Genomic DNA, 15541 nt, shown 5'->3' on the forward strand with positions numbered 1-15541 from the left:
CTCATATTTGAAGTGTGATGATACGGTCGCAATTTGACTTCTGGAGACAAAAGATATGCTGTGATATCATGGATAGATGTGCTTGAAAGATCCAGCACACAGAGAGAGCAGTGTCGCTATTTCAATCTTATGATGCCTGGATTTATTTTGAAATGTAAGAGAAGCATCTTCAAATTACTACGAATGCTGTCTGCCTCTAAAGAAATGCGAACATTTCTATGATCCATTTATATATCTGTGATCCAGGATCACGTTTGCTCCCTCAGACTGACTGGAAAGCAGAAAATACTCGAATTTGCTTTATTTAAACCAGAATGGGCGACTCGTCCAATTGGTTGCACAACAAGAGAGAAATATTGGATTTGTTCGCGTTCAGACACCTGCCAGCACAAAGGCAATCCAAATAGCAGCATGTGTTGTGGGCTGGGTGAGGAGAGAACAGAAATACGATGGTGCCTGTAAGCTTCTTACCAAATCTGAGGATAATGTGAAGCCAGAAAACTGCGAGACTGATTCTCAGCCCACCGAAAATTCATAGAGTGGGGATTCTGACTGCCAGTAGTGACGTGGAGGAGTCCAGTTTTAGCGGTTTAAGGATAAAAGCCCTACTGCAGGGGGAATCCACACAGAGATGGTGGGCTGTGGGTGGACTGAGAGAAAACACAGGATACTATAGCTCCATGCTCATATAAGCACAGATCCACAGCCTGCTTCTTGTGAGTGTGAGGATTTTAGCAGATTAAATCAGGCGGCAGTATAACTAGCATCTTTATAGGCAGATAAAAAGCAGCTGAGTTATAGTGCAGCCTGACAGTGGTCAAGGTCATATTTCATTATAACCACTGGCAGTGTGAGCCTGTAACAGGAGCTTAAAGATACGCAACACACATTTGAGTACTGCACAAACAGCGATATGGATTTCCACTGCAAACACTCACGTGCATTAGCGGGGTGAAAAACTGCTCCAGCACCCCGACATATAGATATGAAAATATGAACCCATGCACGTTTATAGTCAGATGTGTAATTTATATCCATTAAAAAGGAAGATGCAACACTGACAAAACAGTGTTCAATGCAATCTGGGATAAGGTCATGCAGGTTTAACACTGGATTCATCCACTGGCAAACCACAGCCGAGCATGCTTCATTGAGCAAATTGACACACATTCAAACATTATCCTGGTTAACCATAAGGAGCAGGCACCACGGAGCATGAGGAGGAGGAGGAGGAGGAGGAGGAAGGGCACAAGCCACGACAGCTACAGCACAAGCAGTACAACAGCACAGCATAAGGCACTGGATCCCAGCAAACCTCTCAGGGGGGAAATCTGCATCACTGCGTTGTGAGATATTAACAGGAATGACTGCAAGAATTAGAGTCACTGTGGAATGGGAGGCCTGTGTTTTTGTGGTGAGACAGCTGAGAGGTTTGTCTGAGAGGGGGAGGCAGGCTGAAGAAGAGGGGAGGTCGATCGGACACTGGCGAACACACGGTCAACTCACTGGGTGTCGCTTTGGGACGTCATAGACCCCTTCCTTCTGCTGACTGGTGGGAACCTACACAATCGACCGATGGATTCAGAGAACAGCCAAGAGCAGTCTGTTACCTCTGGATTAATCAGGCAGGGAAACTTTACACATCACTGTTTCTAGCGCTGCAACACAGAACCCCGGCTCTCTGAGAATCCTATCAATCACTGGTGGAGCGTTTATGTGTGTGTGCAGGGATAATCAGAATTAAAATCTGCGAAGTGAGAACTCATCTACTAGGTTAATCAGGAGACTATCAGCCTCCAGTGATGGTTTCTCTCTCTTTATACATATATATCGCTCTTTCTCTCCCTAATAAAGAATGGATAAGGCTGCTTTTCACACCCACAGACATGTAATAACTCAGATTGTCACACACGTCGTGACATGTAATATCTCTATGTCACACAGACAGATAGATCTGGCAGTGTGTGTAATGAGAAGAAACAATGAGCGGGTGATAGCAAAATGCTGATATGTACGAAGCCAGCGGTTGGGTTTCTCCTAACCCAAAGTTTTATTCTCCGCCAGTTGGACGCGCTCTAATCAGAATGAGCGGCAAATGAAAAATAGCACTGATGGAAAATATCTATCTAGCACAGCCTGTCCCATTCTTTCTCCTCCTTTCAATGCCTTGTTTACTTCTTTCACATGTTTATTTCCAGAAGCTGCCATCTTTATTCATACATTAGTTCCTCTGTGGCTGGAGGCTGGCTGAGGCTCACGTTTCTTACGCCTTGTGTGTGTGTGTGTGTGTGTGTGTGTGTGTGTGTGTGTGTGTGTGTGTGTGTGTGTGTGTGTGTGTGTGTGTGTGTGTGTGTGTGTGTGCCTTGGTTTGTTTGCATGTGTTTTTGTTTGTGTATGACTGTGCACGCACCAGCACTCGCTCTATATTCAATCCATTTTATTTAAAGATCAAACGAGAGGCTGGTGATTAATCTTTCCTTCCCCGCTTTCTTTCATCTCCTCAGGAAAAAAAAAAGAGGGTGGGGAGGCGAGAAAAGAGGAGGGGTCCGCCTTCTACACAGGCCAGAAATAACCTCCATATCCCCTCCACTCGCACCCCCCCCCCCCCAATCTCTTCATCCCTTGGAGGTCTACCCACGTCTCAGGGGGGTAGCACCCAGAGAAAGCCTCATCTCCCTGGAGTGAGCAAGCTTTAGCTGTTAGGGCCCTCTGGAGAGCCGTGGCTGCTTGTTTGCCTCCAATTCTTACGGTCTTTTATTCCCTGTATCTACATTTTAAGTGTAAAAGAAGCAATTAATTTTATGAGCAGGCCACAATATATTTATCCCATTAAAGAGTAATGTAGCTGCTACCAATTGGCCAGTAAATAGAAGATTAAATCTCTGTAGCTTAAACGCTTTTAGGAAGTCCTTGTCAGCAGCTTAACCACAATAACTATAGTTTAAAGGGAGACACAAGCGAACAAGATGAGCTTGTGAGTACCTGATAAATGCTCTCTTCTGATTGGTCGCGGATGGGCTCGTGTCCAGCCTCAAACACAATGTACTACAACGTCAGCAGCAGGGGAAAGAGAGGAAGAAGAAAAAGGAGAAGAAGAAGAAGCAGGAGGGAAAATTGGAAGATACGAGAAAGTGGTGAAACTGCAGAGGTGATTAGTTCAACAGCATTGTCAATAGGTTCTCATTAAATGGCAGTTGAAGAAAAGATCCCAGGGACACACGAAGTAGGAGACTTTCAGCAGCGAATGATACCCACAGCAAGTGAGAAGATGAACATACTTGGAGTTAATCATGCACTCACTGCTACAGACACACGGATTTAAGCGAAACATCGACTCTTTATACACAAGTGCAAACCCTGCAATGTAACCGAACAGGAGCTGTCTCCCCACAGTGCACACAGAGAGGAGCAAGCTGACTGGCTATGAATGCAGCAGGTGATAGAAGCGATGTGATTGGTCAGGAAGTTACCTGGTAGACCGGGTCCTCCAGATCCTCCTCCAGTATTGTCTGCAGGCGAGTGGCGGCAGGAAAGAAGAGGCAGAGATCAGACGGGGGGGGGAGCAGAGGGGAGAGGAGAAGAGGCGGAGAGTTAAGCCGGTGGAGTCGAGAGAGTAGGCGGAAAGCACAGCAAGAGACACAGCAGCTACCCGCTATTCAGGTAATCATTTGGCAATCATCAGAGACGGAGATAAAGAGAAATTAAACAGGAAATGTGGAGAAGACGGAACAGAGGAAGGTGAAGTAAGCACAATGGGCAGATGGCGCCACTGATGAAACCTCAAAGTGAGTGCTCCGTATGTCGTTCTTTTATGTTTTCTCAAGTCCTACCTGACACTTCTGCCAAGAGTCTCTCAGATGAAGCTCGTCATACTTTTATGACGGACGATTATGTTAAAAAAAAAAAAAGACATTAAGAGAGGGTTGGTAGGAGTACCTGGTAAACCGCCTGCTCACACTGCTTGTCTTTTTGGGCCTTCTTCTCCATCTCCTCCCTCTGCTTTATTTCGTAGATGAGCTGGAACAAGTCCCGCAGGTCCAGAATCACAGGCTCGGCCTAGACAAGATCCACAAATGAACACACAGACACACAAACTAACAGCAGCACAGCACTGACCAGAGCTCATGAATCGTAACCACGACTGTTTATTCGAGTTGTGTGGCTGTTAATGACATTGTGGTAGAAGGCTAAGGTCAGACTGACATGAGCACTGCAGGAAAAAAACACTTAATTTATTCTTATTTGGCACAGCAGTGTCTCTAACGCAGAGGGCATTTTTAATATAACCTTTGTTTAAAACCAGGCCAAAACATTTAATATTGCTCAGCGTTTGCCACAACTCAGTGTCATCGAAGTTACCAAGTGGACATTTCTGCTCAGTAATTTGTAAAGTGAATGTTGTAGTTCTACTGTTTGCTTTGTGACTGTTAAGACAGAAGATCCATCTGTCACCACAACAGTTTTGTAGATTTATAGCAGAGTTGTAAAATACTGACTCGTAGCATTCTAAAGTGCTCTGTACATATAAAAACACCAACAAAAAATTAATGAAAGTGTGAGAATCTGGTCAAGAGCGACAGAAAAACCCCATTAAAAAAGCAGATCACTGCTATGTTCAAATTATGTAAAAATGGTGAAAACAATGGCAAATATCTGTAAAATGATGATTTTTTTGTCTGATTTAAATACATTAAAGTGAGTAATTTTATGATTACACGCTGTAAAAAAACAATGACTATTTGTAAAAATACAATTTTTGATGTGGACATTATTTTTAGTTTTGGCATGTTTTGTTTTGTTGGTTTTTTTTTTTTACAGTTACCATGTAAATTATGACTTTTTTCTGTGATTTTTCTACACAGATTCTATGTCAGAGCAGTTGGATGAGACACATTCATGTGGAAGATCATCAGTGGTGATGAGAGGTGAGTTTGTGGCTACCATCAACAGAAGAAACAACAGTTTTCACAGTGGAAGACCCCATCGTCTCCGAGACTGGATTAGGTGCGTCGGGAGCACGCCTTCTGTTTTCTTTCACACTATATTCATGTAGTTGTGCAGTGGGAATTGAAGCAACAGATTGTCTGGCAGAGTTCTTCTATAACGTCCTGACTGTCTGACTGTCAGCAGTAGAACATTTGGCACAAATGGAAGAAGTGTCCCATGATGGCATGTGAGTGTTTCATTGTGCATCCGGTAACAGCATTGTGTTTAGGTATGGGTTCTGTATCCACAACATTGCAATCACCACTCCTCACCCACCCTGCTTGCTAAATTTGGCTCCTGTGACTTCTTACTCTTTTCCAACATGATATTCAAGTTGAAGGTTCACTGTTTTGACACTGTTTAAAAGCTTCAGTGCCCATTGCATGTGAGCTTGACATGTTTACATAATGGGACTTCCACGGAGCATTAGAGGAGTTGTAGTAGTGCTGGAAGTGTCCTATCACTGCCCAAGGAGACAATTTTGAAGAGGATGTCGCTCCAAATTGAAGTCAGTTGTGCTTTTAGCTTTTGAAAGGCACAGTCTCACACCTCTGTTTTGTACCCCATATAGGGGTCTACACAAATCTGCCCTGATGGAGCCAAGCCTTACAATCACATAATCTGAAAACTGATTATAGATTAACACTGGAGCAAGCCAAGAACAAGGTCATAACAGTAATGGAATATTTTTGTCTGGGAGCAAACTGACTAGTTAGGGTTAGCATTGGACAAAACAAACAATAAACATATTTTCTCTATAATCTTTCACTAAACTGAACAATTCCTTGTGATTCATTGTTTTCTGTGCCCCTGTGATTACTGACCAATCTTTGCAGTGTCAGTGACTCAACTCAGAAAATGGAAGATCCAGACTACACTAAATAAACATTACAGTCTACGATTGGGATCAGAAAACCAGTTTGCGACACGCCTGCACACAAAGAAGACAAGCAATGAAGCTCTACACACTTATCTGCACGATCACTACAAGCTCTATTCCTCCTCTAGGTCTGGTTCACACAGTGACAAGAGCAGATACTAGCCTCTTGTCTTACCTTTTACCACCTTTCTTGTCAGGGGAGGCAAAAGTAGCGACAACAAACCCATTAGATGACTCACAACTTGTAGCAACTGTCACAGCACAACAGCAAAAAAAAAAAGTCTTCTAGTACAATAGCATTTCAGACCTAATCAATTATTGACTGGAGCTGTGCGAAGAGCACCCAGAGTTCATAGACTGAATGCTGCCATGCATAAAATAGTTCTATTTTAGTGTTGTCTTTCTGCGAGATGTTCTCCGCCACATATTGCTCATGACAGACACACTTGGGTTTCTGCTGCTGAGCCAACAGTGAGACATATAGTCACTCTTTCAAATTCAGATGTGCTTTCATTTGACAATACATGCTCTGATCTCTATCTTCTCTTGCATTGCTTTCACTTTTTTTTCCTTTTTGCTTTCCCTCAATCAAAACTTCTAGGTTAGAGAAGATGCAGTGGAGAAAGCTGAGAAAAAGCATTGAATTTTTGAACTTCAAACTTGGAGGATGAACGGAGGAGTGGCCGGCTCACGGGACCACAGAGATGAGATAACCTCGGATCAGCACTCCTGAATCACATGACTAATTCATAGCCGACAGCAACGCAGGAAAAATGATTCCAACAAAAAAGCAGTGATGAAGCCTTTTTACTGCAGACACGCTGTTCTATTAAAATCTGCACAGATCATTATTTTAAGGTGGAAGATGAGTCTCCAAATCCAGCTGCATATTAATGTGGCAGATTCACCCTTTGCCTAAATTAAATTCTGGTGCTGGTTATTGGCAGAATATCTCCGGGATATTCCTGAATTTATTATCCCGGTTCGTTGAATTTCCCTAAACCTGTCACATCTAGATTAAATTCAGTTAGTGATTTCCTAAATTTCCTAGAAAGACTTTTAACAGCTTCAGAGAATATGCGTGCATATGCAAGTAGAGAAAATATATGCACAGTAAAAGTGCATCAGCACAGTTGGGCAACTTGTACTGATTCTATCATTTGTTTAACCCTGAAACCAGTGTTTGATGTCTTACTATTCGATTGCCTGACATTTTGGATTATTAAAAAAAACTTTTGCAGTCAAATCAAGCTAAAAAACATTGAATCTTTTTAATGATATGCATATAGATAGTGATCAGCAGGAATAAATAAGACATCAAATAGCATCTTATACCCAGAAATGTACATGTAGCACCACTTACTGATTTTTCTAAATGTTAAAATGCATTAGACTGGAATTTTTCCATTAGAGGTGATATATAAAGCTTGTTCCTAAACACCAGCGAGTCAGAAAAAATCTCACCAATGACGGCTGAACCACTTTATCGTCACATTATTTTTAGTTTATATCCTGCTGCTATGATTTTCTCATGGTGCTACTTTTGCTTTATATTTTTCCAAGGGATCAAAATATAAGGATATAATAACTGTAGATGTAACAAGTGCTTTAAAAAAATAGCTAGTTTCGATGTTCTACAGTGACACTTAAGAGCCTTTAAACTCTTTGTAACCTTCCTACAAATTGGGCCTATTCAGATTAATTACAATTTTTTCCAGAAACTTATAACAATGACGGCTAAGTAAGAGAATGTAGACGCAATCTTTTTCTGACACAATTAGGGTGCTGCCATCTGCACTAAAACTGGCTTAATAAAACACGTCTTTCTGTGGCTGAGACATTGAGTTGAGTGGTAAGCCAATTACTTTTGAATGTAACCCTAAATTGGCCTTTTCGGAACAACCTTAAGTCTCAGTCTTCATGACGACAGAGACGCTTTGTTAATTCACATCAAAGTGGTTACTTTCCAATTACAGCCACAGCCATAAGTTCTGCGCCTCCGCCCCTCTCATTGTCTGCTCCACAACTAATAGTCTGAGTGGCAGAGATGGCTGGTTCGAATCCTGAAAATGGGAGTAAAATATAATTATGACCTTTCCTCAGGCACACATCAGGTAAATGGTAGCCAGGCTGACTGATGGGAACTTAGCTTTGTGCTTCTTGTGCTTTGCAGGGTAATGTCTTTGATGAGCAACTGCTTTTTGAGTGCGGCTGGTGTTTTTTTTTTTCTTTGTGTGTGTGAGTACAGACAGAGGCGTTTATATGTGTGTGTCTGCGTGTATCTATCTAAGTCCTAGAGCCACGGTTCATGGCCCTGGGAGGATGGATATGCCATTAGAGCTGGTGACACACACTCAAACCCTCATCGACTCACTATGGGAAATCGATACGGCTACGGAGTGAGCCAGCTGGATCCAGACGAAACAAGCCAGGCACACAGATAACACAACAGCAACAACAATCACAACAGGTCCAGAAGAGGTGCTCAATATCATATAGAGTATGATGCTGCGGCACTGAACCTACAGCCAGACGGTAAACAGTTTGTTTGATGAACAACACAAAGTGGCACGAGATGGTGTTCAAGGGTCCTTATCTAAATGTCAAGAGGTCCATGTTGAATGAGAATATACTCTGCTGAATCCTACGTTAACCTACACACAAAGGGTGAAACACGTTCAAACAATCACTAAACACTTAATGTACAAACACACACACACTTGAATACAAATACTGACCGACTGTGCGGTTTTGATGGCCACAAAGCGGTGGTTCCCTTCCTTCCCGCAGACGTAGCCGAAGGCTCGGTGGTCCGTGATGTCCTTGGCAATGTAGGAGATCTCGTGGACCGCATGGTGGTGTTGGAGGACCTGCAGCAGGATATGACACAGGAAGACGGGGTTTTTGATGTGCAGAAACAGAACACTTTAATGTCTTTTATTTCAAATTACTGCTTAAAACCCATTTGTAGAGATTTGCATTAAAGTAATGTAGTCTATTTTAAATGTTTATATTTTTCTCTTTTACCAATTTTTATCTACTTATTTACCTAATCATTTTATTTATTTACAATTAATATTATTATTTCTACTGTTGTTTAAATGGTAAATTTTTTTTGATTTTTTTTTACTTTCAAATGTGTCATTGTTGGTGTTTTCATTAATTTATTTGAAGCATTTGGTATTTGTTGTATTAATTTATTTCATATATCTTTTGTGATTTCTAACTATTTCCATTTGTTTGTTTCTCATCTGTTTTTCTTTCTTTCTGCTCAGTGGTCTTCCCGAATATTGTCTTTTTTTGGCTTGTCTAAAGCATTTTATCTGTTTTTAAAAGATGCTATATATATTAAGTTATTATTACTGTTATTGTTATTTATTCCTGAGATATTTCACATTCTTTTATGATTTTGCAACCTAACCTATCTAATAAATAAAGTCATGTTTTTTAGGCTAAAAGCAGTTTTCAGTTAACCATTTCACAACATTATAATCAGAGCTTTTAACGGCATGTGGCCAGACCCTAAAGCCGTGTGTGCTCTGGATGCATTATTCCTGCATGTAACCACGCTGCATCTGAAAATCGCCTGCATGGTGGGCGGGTCACTAGCAGGACACTCCATGGTCACATGACAGCACTTTCAGCTTGAGAGTCTGGCGGATGCGTCGGACCAACACGGTGGCTCCGCTGTAAACTTTCTCTTTTATTTCGAGAGTGGCCCGCTGAAGCTCAGGTGCTGCCATGTGACCTAGTAGTGGCCCCGCTAGTGACCGTCCACCAAGCGGGTGATTTTCAGATGCAGCACATTTACATGCAGGAAAAACGCATCTAGTGGACACCCAGCTTAATTCCCCACTGTTGCTAGTGAATGTCAATAGAAGCAAATGAATGATGTCATAGGCCAAAGCCAACATCCTATGTCATCAAGGGACGCTGACATCAGCAACCCTGCCACCCAATATTTATGTTGCTGTGTAACTAAACTTAATTTTCATTCATGTTTAGAAAGAAATGTATTTGCTCTCTGAAAGGTAAGATTGTGTCGTAGTAAGAAAGTCTTCCAGTACAAAGGAGTCACAAAATATGCTTAAAATATGTCAGCTTAAGTCACTGACAGGACACTGCAACCCATGTGAGACCATTATAACTTCAGTGTTGTTTTTACCATTTGCTTAGGTGTAAGCAACAAAACTACCTGGCTAAGATAAAGTAAAATATCACGCTTGGTTAATTTTAGGGTCATTTTCTGGGTTACCAGTTCGATGAGTCCCACCACACTTTATATAGAATTTGGGTAGCGGACAGCGGTGACAGTAAAACAATAGAATATATGCCAAAGATTTTTGAATTAAAAAGTATTTGCAATATGACACAAGCAAACATAATGTGGCAGAAAATATGCTTCCCTCAAAATGTAATTAAGAATGCTGTTTGGTTGTACAGGAACGTAATTTTTGGAGATATAACTGGACAACAGAGTTTAATCAATGAACACTAACATTTTATGTTTAAACATAAAACGACTCAGAAAATGTTGACGTGACTCATCTCACAGTGGTCCTGGTACTGTGCCAGAAGAAACACTGATCCAACATCTTTTTCAAGACTGATGCACATAACAACACTTTGCTCCTCAATAGTAAAATGTTAAGAACTTAATGAAAAGAATGTTTTCATGAACTAACTGAAGCAGCTAAGTTTCCGGTGTACAACAATCTGGGATCTGAAAGTTTGGAGCATGATGTCACTCAACCACAGATTCATGTACACTTTTACAAAAACTTGTTAAAAGCAGAGAAAAAAAATCCATACAAACTCCCCCACTTGCAGACACAATAGCAAGAGACCTTGTATCCTATATTAAAGTGTTAAGCTCTCCTGCCCTCTCTAGTTTAGTCTGGGTGCCGAGTGCCAAGCTGGCATTGCCCATGGCAGATGGCACTGTTTTTCCTGAGGACGGAGGGGGGATCAGTGACAATCACTGCTCGGCAAGCTGTCGACTTGATCACTTCATCTGTGCCCTCACTCACAACACACACAAACACATCTTAATGTGCAACAGCCCTCTGTTAAGTCACACTAAATGTCTGCTTTGTTGTTATTGTCTGTGCCAGCTGCATGCTGGGAGCAGAGACACACAGTCAACATAATGACCCAGTAGCCCTTGAGTGCATGCTAGGGGTTGCAGCTCTATACATCAGAGGCTAAACTCACATCTGCTGCTCTCTGATGCTACTCCAGAAGTGAGACGTGGCAGAGCGGAGTGACACCAGCTAAACATGGGGCCACTGACACACACGCAAACACACACTCACTCACACTGAGAGCCTCAGCAGAAATAGATAATCATTGAATGAGTCGCGTCTTCTAAATGTAATAATTGGAGTAATGATTATTATTATCACCTCTGACTGACTTGAAAATGACAGATAAGACAGTGCATGTGCACACACACACGGCACCTAGACACAAACACAGACACACACTGAGCTCATTTGCAGAGGTTATTGAATTATCTCCGGGTGGGTGGTGAGGTGACAAAGAGGGACTCGGATTCAAAGAGAGCAGAGAATGAAAAGGCAGCAGAAATTCAATTGCTCTACTTCGTCTGGGTGGCAAGAGCCGTCGAGACAGTTGGAACAGTTGACATATGTAGACCAATGTGGTGTTTGTAGGGCCGATACTAATTATTGGTAGTCTAGATGACCGATTACTAATATTTGGATGCACATTTGCAGTAAAAATGACAATTTTGGTGTCACATGTCTTGGTGTAGAATGTACAAACTCCACACAAAACTTTGTTGGAATGCAATTTTTCAAATGTTGTTTTGCATATGTTTAATTAAAAGAGCACTATTCAACATTTCTCCCATCAGTGTTGACAGGTTGTTACTCGTGACAATTGATTTAACCTTGAAAGACTTTTGATATTTTCTGATTTTGAAGTGGCCAGAAGTGACTTGGAAAAAGCAATACAATACCATCACTGAGAGAGAAATCCAACAAATCCAAACAGCTCCCTTTGATTAAGAACTTGGCAGCAGTGAGAAGAAAAAAAAAAACTTCAGAACAGGAGGAAATCTCTGGCAATACTAGGCTGAGGGCGGGTAGGAGGTTGGGAAAAGGACACCAGAAACATACAGACAATAAATAAACACCGGGATGGTAAATAGGGCCAAATAAAGACTAAAAGTAGCCTATGGATTCATGCAAACATACAGACTCATGCAAACTTCTGATGGAGATGTTAAAATCTTGAACTTTCAAAGCATCAAGAGTTCAAATTTGGGTGATGATGAGATAAGCAGAATAGCTGCGTTCTTCTGAATTAACCGGAGCTGGCAGAAACATTTGCCATTATAATCCCTCCACCCACAGGCTCTACTGTAAACGCTGTTTGCATCGACTCGCATACTTAAAGCTGGAACAATCTATCCGGAGCTCATCTACAGACAACTCTGCCAACAAGTCTGTGACACGTTGGTGTTGCTGGTGTGTTTTTGCGGCGCCACTCTGGCTAAACTTTGGGTGGAATAGTGAGATCCAGTCCCGGGAGGGGAAGGCTGCCGGTGCAGCCAACGAGTCTGGCAGCTTCAACTGTCAGATGTTGCTCAAAGTTGTTTAAATAGATGCGCTCTCCCTGGGGAAGTTGATTGTTTGCAAAAACAGGTGGGTGTATCCAGAAAGTCGATACTGGCTGTGTAGTCTCCAGCACTATTGATATGCGCTACCGGTCCCCCTCTCACAATCTCTCCCACACACACACACACACACACACACACACAGTGTAGGCGTCTCTGAGGGACTGTGGGCAGCATGCCCTTCAGCCCTTCAGCCCTTCAGCAGTCGCTGGCCACTGAACCAAGATATTCCCTGTTATGCTGGAAGAGGGGGGACAGAGGAGTGGCAGCAGGATACTGTCTGTATCTCCACTCCGATCTTCACATCTCTTTCCTGGAGGGGAGACGTCATTAGGGGGGCTGCATGGAGGCTGTCCGGTCCCCAGCCAGTGGGACGGGACTAAGACTGGCTTTGAGGTTTAATTAATTCCTTGCAAGCGGAATGACTGCTGGGGTTACTGAGAGTGAGCTCTAAGTCAGTCATGGCATGCTTAAGCTGTACTGTACCTATAAATACTGTGTAATAATGAATCCCTCTAAGTCTTTAAGACAAGACTAAAGCCCCAGCTCTTTACTGAACACCTCTGCACTATCACACTTGAACTTGCTTTATGGCACTTATCCAGGTTGTTTTCTCCTGACTAGATCCTTGTTTGTGCTGTATCTACTCTCAGATATATGTCGCTTTGGATAAAAGTGTCTTCTAAATTAAACCGTAGAATTGTAATAATTTACACTGTGATACTGAATTGGCTGGAATAAGTGACCAAAAGAATGAAGAAATGCTCCTATGGGCCAGCACAAACACAAAATTTCTAAGACTTGTTAAAGTAGGTTGGCTTCCACTGTGAAGGAGCCACAAAATCCACTTAAATATTACAACATAAGTCACCAACAGGACAGGACATCCTGTGTGAGGCCATTATTCTGTGTAGTTTTCTGTTTGCTTAGGTGGCTTAGGCACCAAAAATACCTGGCCAAGCTGAGGAACACATCATGCAACGACTGACAATGATAGCTTCTTTGAAGCTTGTTGAAGTTAAGTCACCAAAATTACTGGTTTAGGTTTAAGAAAACAGCATGATCTAGGTTAAAATATACAACATGACTAAAACATCTCCTCTATATATAATATATGATTGTTTGGCTGAAAAGAGGACGACAGTAAAGCAGTAACTTTGATACACTAAAGATATGATGACTTGAAATGTATCTGTGATGGGTCACAAGCAAACGTAATGTGGCAGGTACACACGAATACTTGTTACACAGAGCTGGACATCAGAGATTAACCCCTGAACACTTGTATTTATTTTAAACATTAAATTTTATTCTAAAAATGTTGACTTAATTCACCTCTGGTTGTCCCTAACAGTGGTGCTAGTACTGTGCTAGAAGAAACATTGATTGAACTGGTTGGAAAAAGTGGCCGGAAGAAAGAAGAAATACTACTACGGTCCTGTACAAACACAAAAGTTGCCAGCTTTACAAGAGTTTTTGTTATTTTCTGACCCTTTTCTGTTATTTAAGTGGCCAGAGGTGAGCTGGAAAAAGCAGCACACAGAAAAGTCATTATTTTTACCCCAGCTACTCGACTCCCATCTCTTTCAGAAAGCAGGCAGCATTCAGAGATGCCTCATTCTTTACATAATTGTTCGTGTTGGAGAGTTTCTGTGTAAAGGCATTCATGTCATGACCTTGGTGAACCTTAATTCTACTTGTCGCCATGTGTTTTCTCTGAGGTTCGCTGTGTGTCTTTGTCTGGTGACTGGACGGTTGTGAGAGCTGGATGTACAGAGGTGACCTCTTTTAATACGCTCTTCTCCAATGTTGATCAAAGGCATAAACAGAGATCAAAAGCAAGATGCACAATGTTGTCTGTACAGGAATCAAAGACATTCATTTACTTTATTATATTAAATGAATACATTTATTCAAGAGCAACCTGCAGGTTGACTTTTATCAATAAATATATACTTAATATTTCTTGGAAATGGTTGTTTGATTACCGCTTGATTTTTATGAGCCATAATGAAAGAAATACGGATGAAAAAGTCAACATTTTAAGCAATGGGTCCTATCATGTCACATTTGGGAGTGGCTGTGATTTAGAAAGTTGCTATGCACTTTACAAGTTTTCATCACAGTGATTTTTGTGGTAGTACAGGTTGCACAGATTTCAACCTGCCTAAATATCTACTCTACACGTTCCCTAAGAACAGAGTGAACTTTCCTGGACCAGTTTTGTGTAGGTGAAGAATGGAGGCTTCCCTGCTGCATCCAACCAAACACGTGATCTTGTGCAGCACTTATGTTAGACTGGACTAACATATTCATTGAGGTACGATGGAGTGCCAGATGAGAAGACTAAACCAGAACTGTGTGAGACTAACAGCTGGTTCGGTTCCTTCAGAACACATCTGCTTCAGGCCTGCCATCAACAGCAGCTACAGATTGATATGTAAGTACTGTCAGTCATCTTCAATGTTCGCAGACGTCTACATTAGTCAGCTCTCTACCACATCTCTTTCTATGTTAGACATGTGGGATATAACTAATACCAGCTGATCTTTGCACATTATCAAAACTCCAGTACTAAACGACCAATACTAGTTCTGTGATAGAAAGGTTTGCTGTAGATGTAGAATACATACAGCTTTAATATGTAATCACTTAAAGTTTAATTCCACCTCATTTCAACCTAGTATATCTCCTTTTAATTTGGATAAAGTGGCTCTATAAGTCATGCCAACTTTGCGCTCTTCACCTCCGCTGTACAGGTTCAGGGAAACGAGGAGTTGCACCAAACGTAGTACGATTAGTCTCTAGGTGTGATTTTGTTGTAGCATCTTAAACTAACAATATGAGACAAGAATCTAAAAACATTAATTCGATAATGAGCCCATTTGATATACAGGAGTAAATTTTAACCAAGCAGAAACCTCTGAAGCTGCAAAATGAAGCCAATACAGAAGTACAGTACCACAAATGGCCACTAGAGGCTGCTCTTAAAAGCAAGTCAATCCCCATTGACCCTCATGTTGAAACACTGA

At 41.6% G+C, this 15541-nt stretch overlaps 1 protein-coding gene across 14 annotated transcripts in view; it reads right to left on the minus strand.

The window, feature by feature from the left end:
• The window catches only part of dab1a (DAB adaptor protein 1a), a 229809-nt gene that overhangs the window by 15618 nt on the left and 198650 nt on the right, over window positions 1-15541 (minus strand). For 8 of the 14 annotated variants that reach the window (XM_035955514.2, XM_055015355.1, XM_023286399.3 and 5 more), the window contains 5 exons: window positions 8605-8736; window positions 3937-4056; window positions 3471-3509; window positions 2983-3045; window positions 1507-1560 (listed from right to left, as the gene is read on the minus strand). In XM_035955514.2, coding sequence (XP_035811407.1) covers window positions 1507-1560; window positions 2983-3045; window positions 3471-3509; window positions 3937-4056; window positions 8605-8736 — 408 coding nt within the window. The remainder of the gene's footprint in view (window positions 1-1506; window positions 1561-2982; window positions 3046-3470; window positions 3510-3936; window positions 4057-8604; window positions 8737-15541) is intronic. The other 6 variants (XM_055015387.1, XM_055015366.1, XM_055015395.1 and 3 more) reach the window with 3 other exon arrangements.

The sequence above is a fragment of the Amphiprion ocellaris genome, chromosome 2 (assembly GCF_022539595.1).
Source record: "Amphiprion ocellaris isolate individual 3 ecotype Okinawa chromosome 2, ASM2253959v1, whole genome shotgun sequence".
Lineage (NCBI taxonomy): Eukaryota > Metazoa > Chordata > Actinopteri > Pomacentridae > Amphiprion > Amphiprion ocellaris.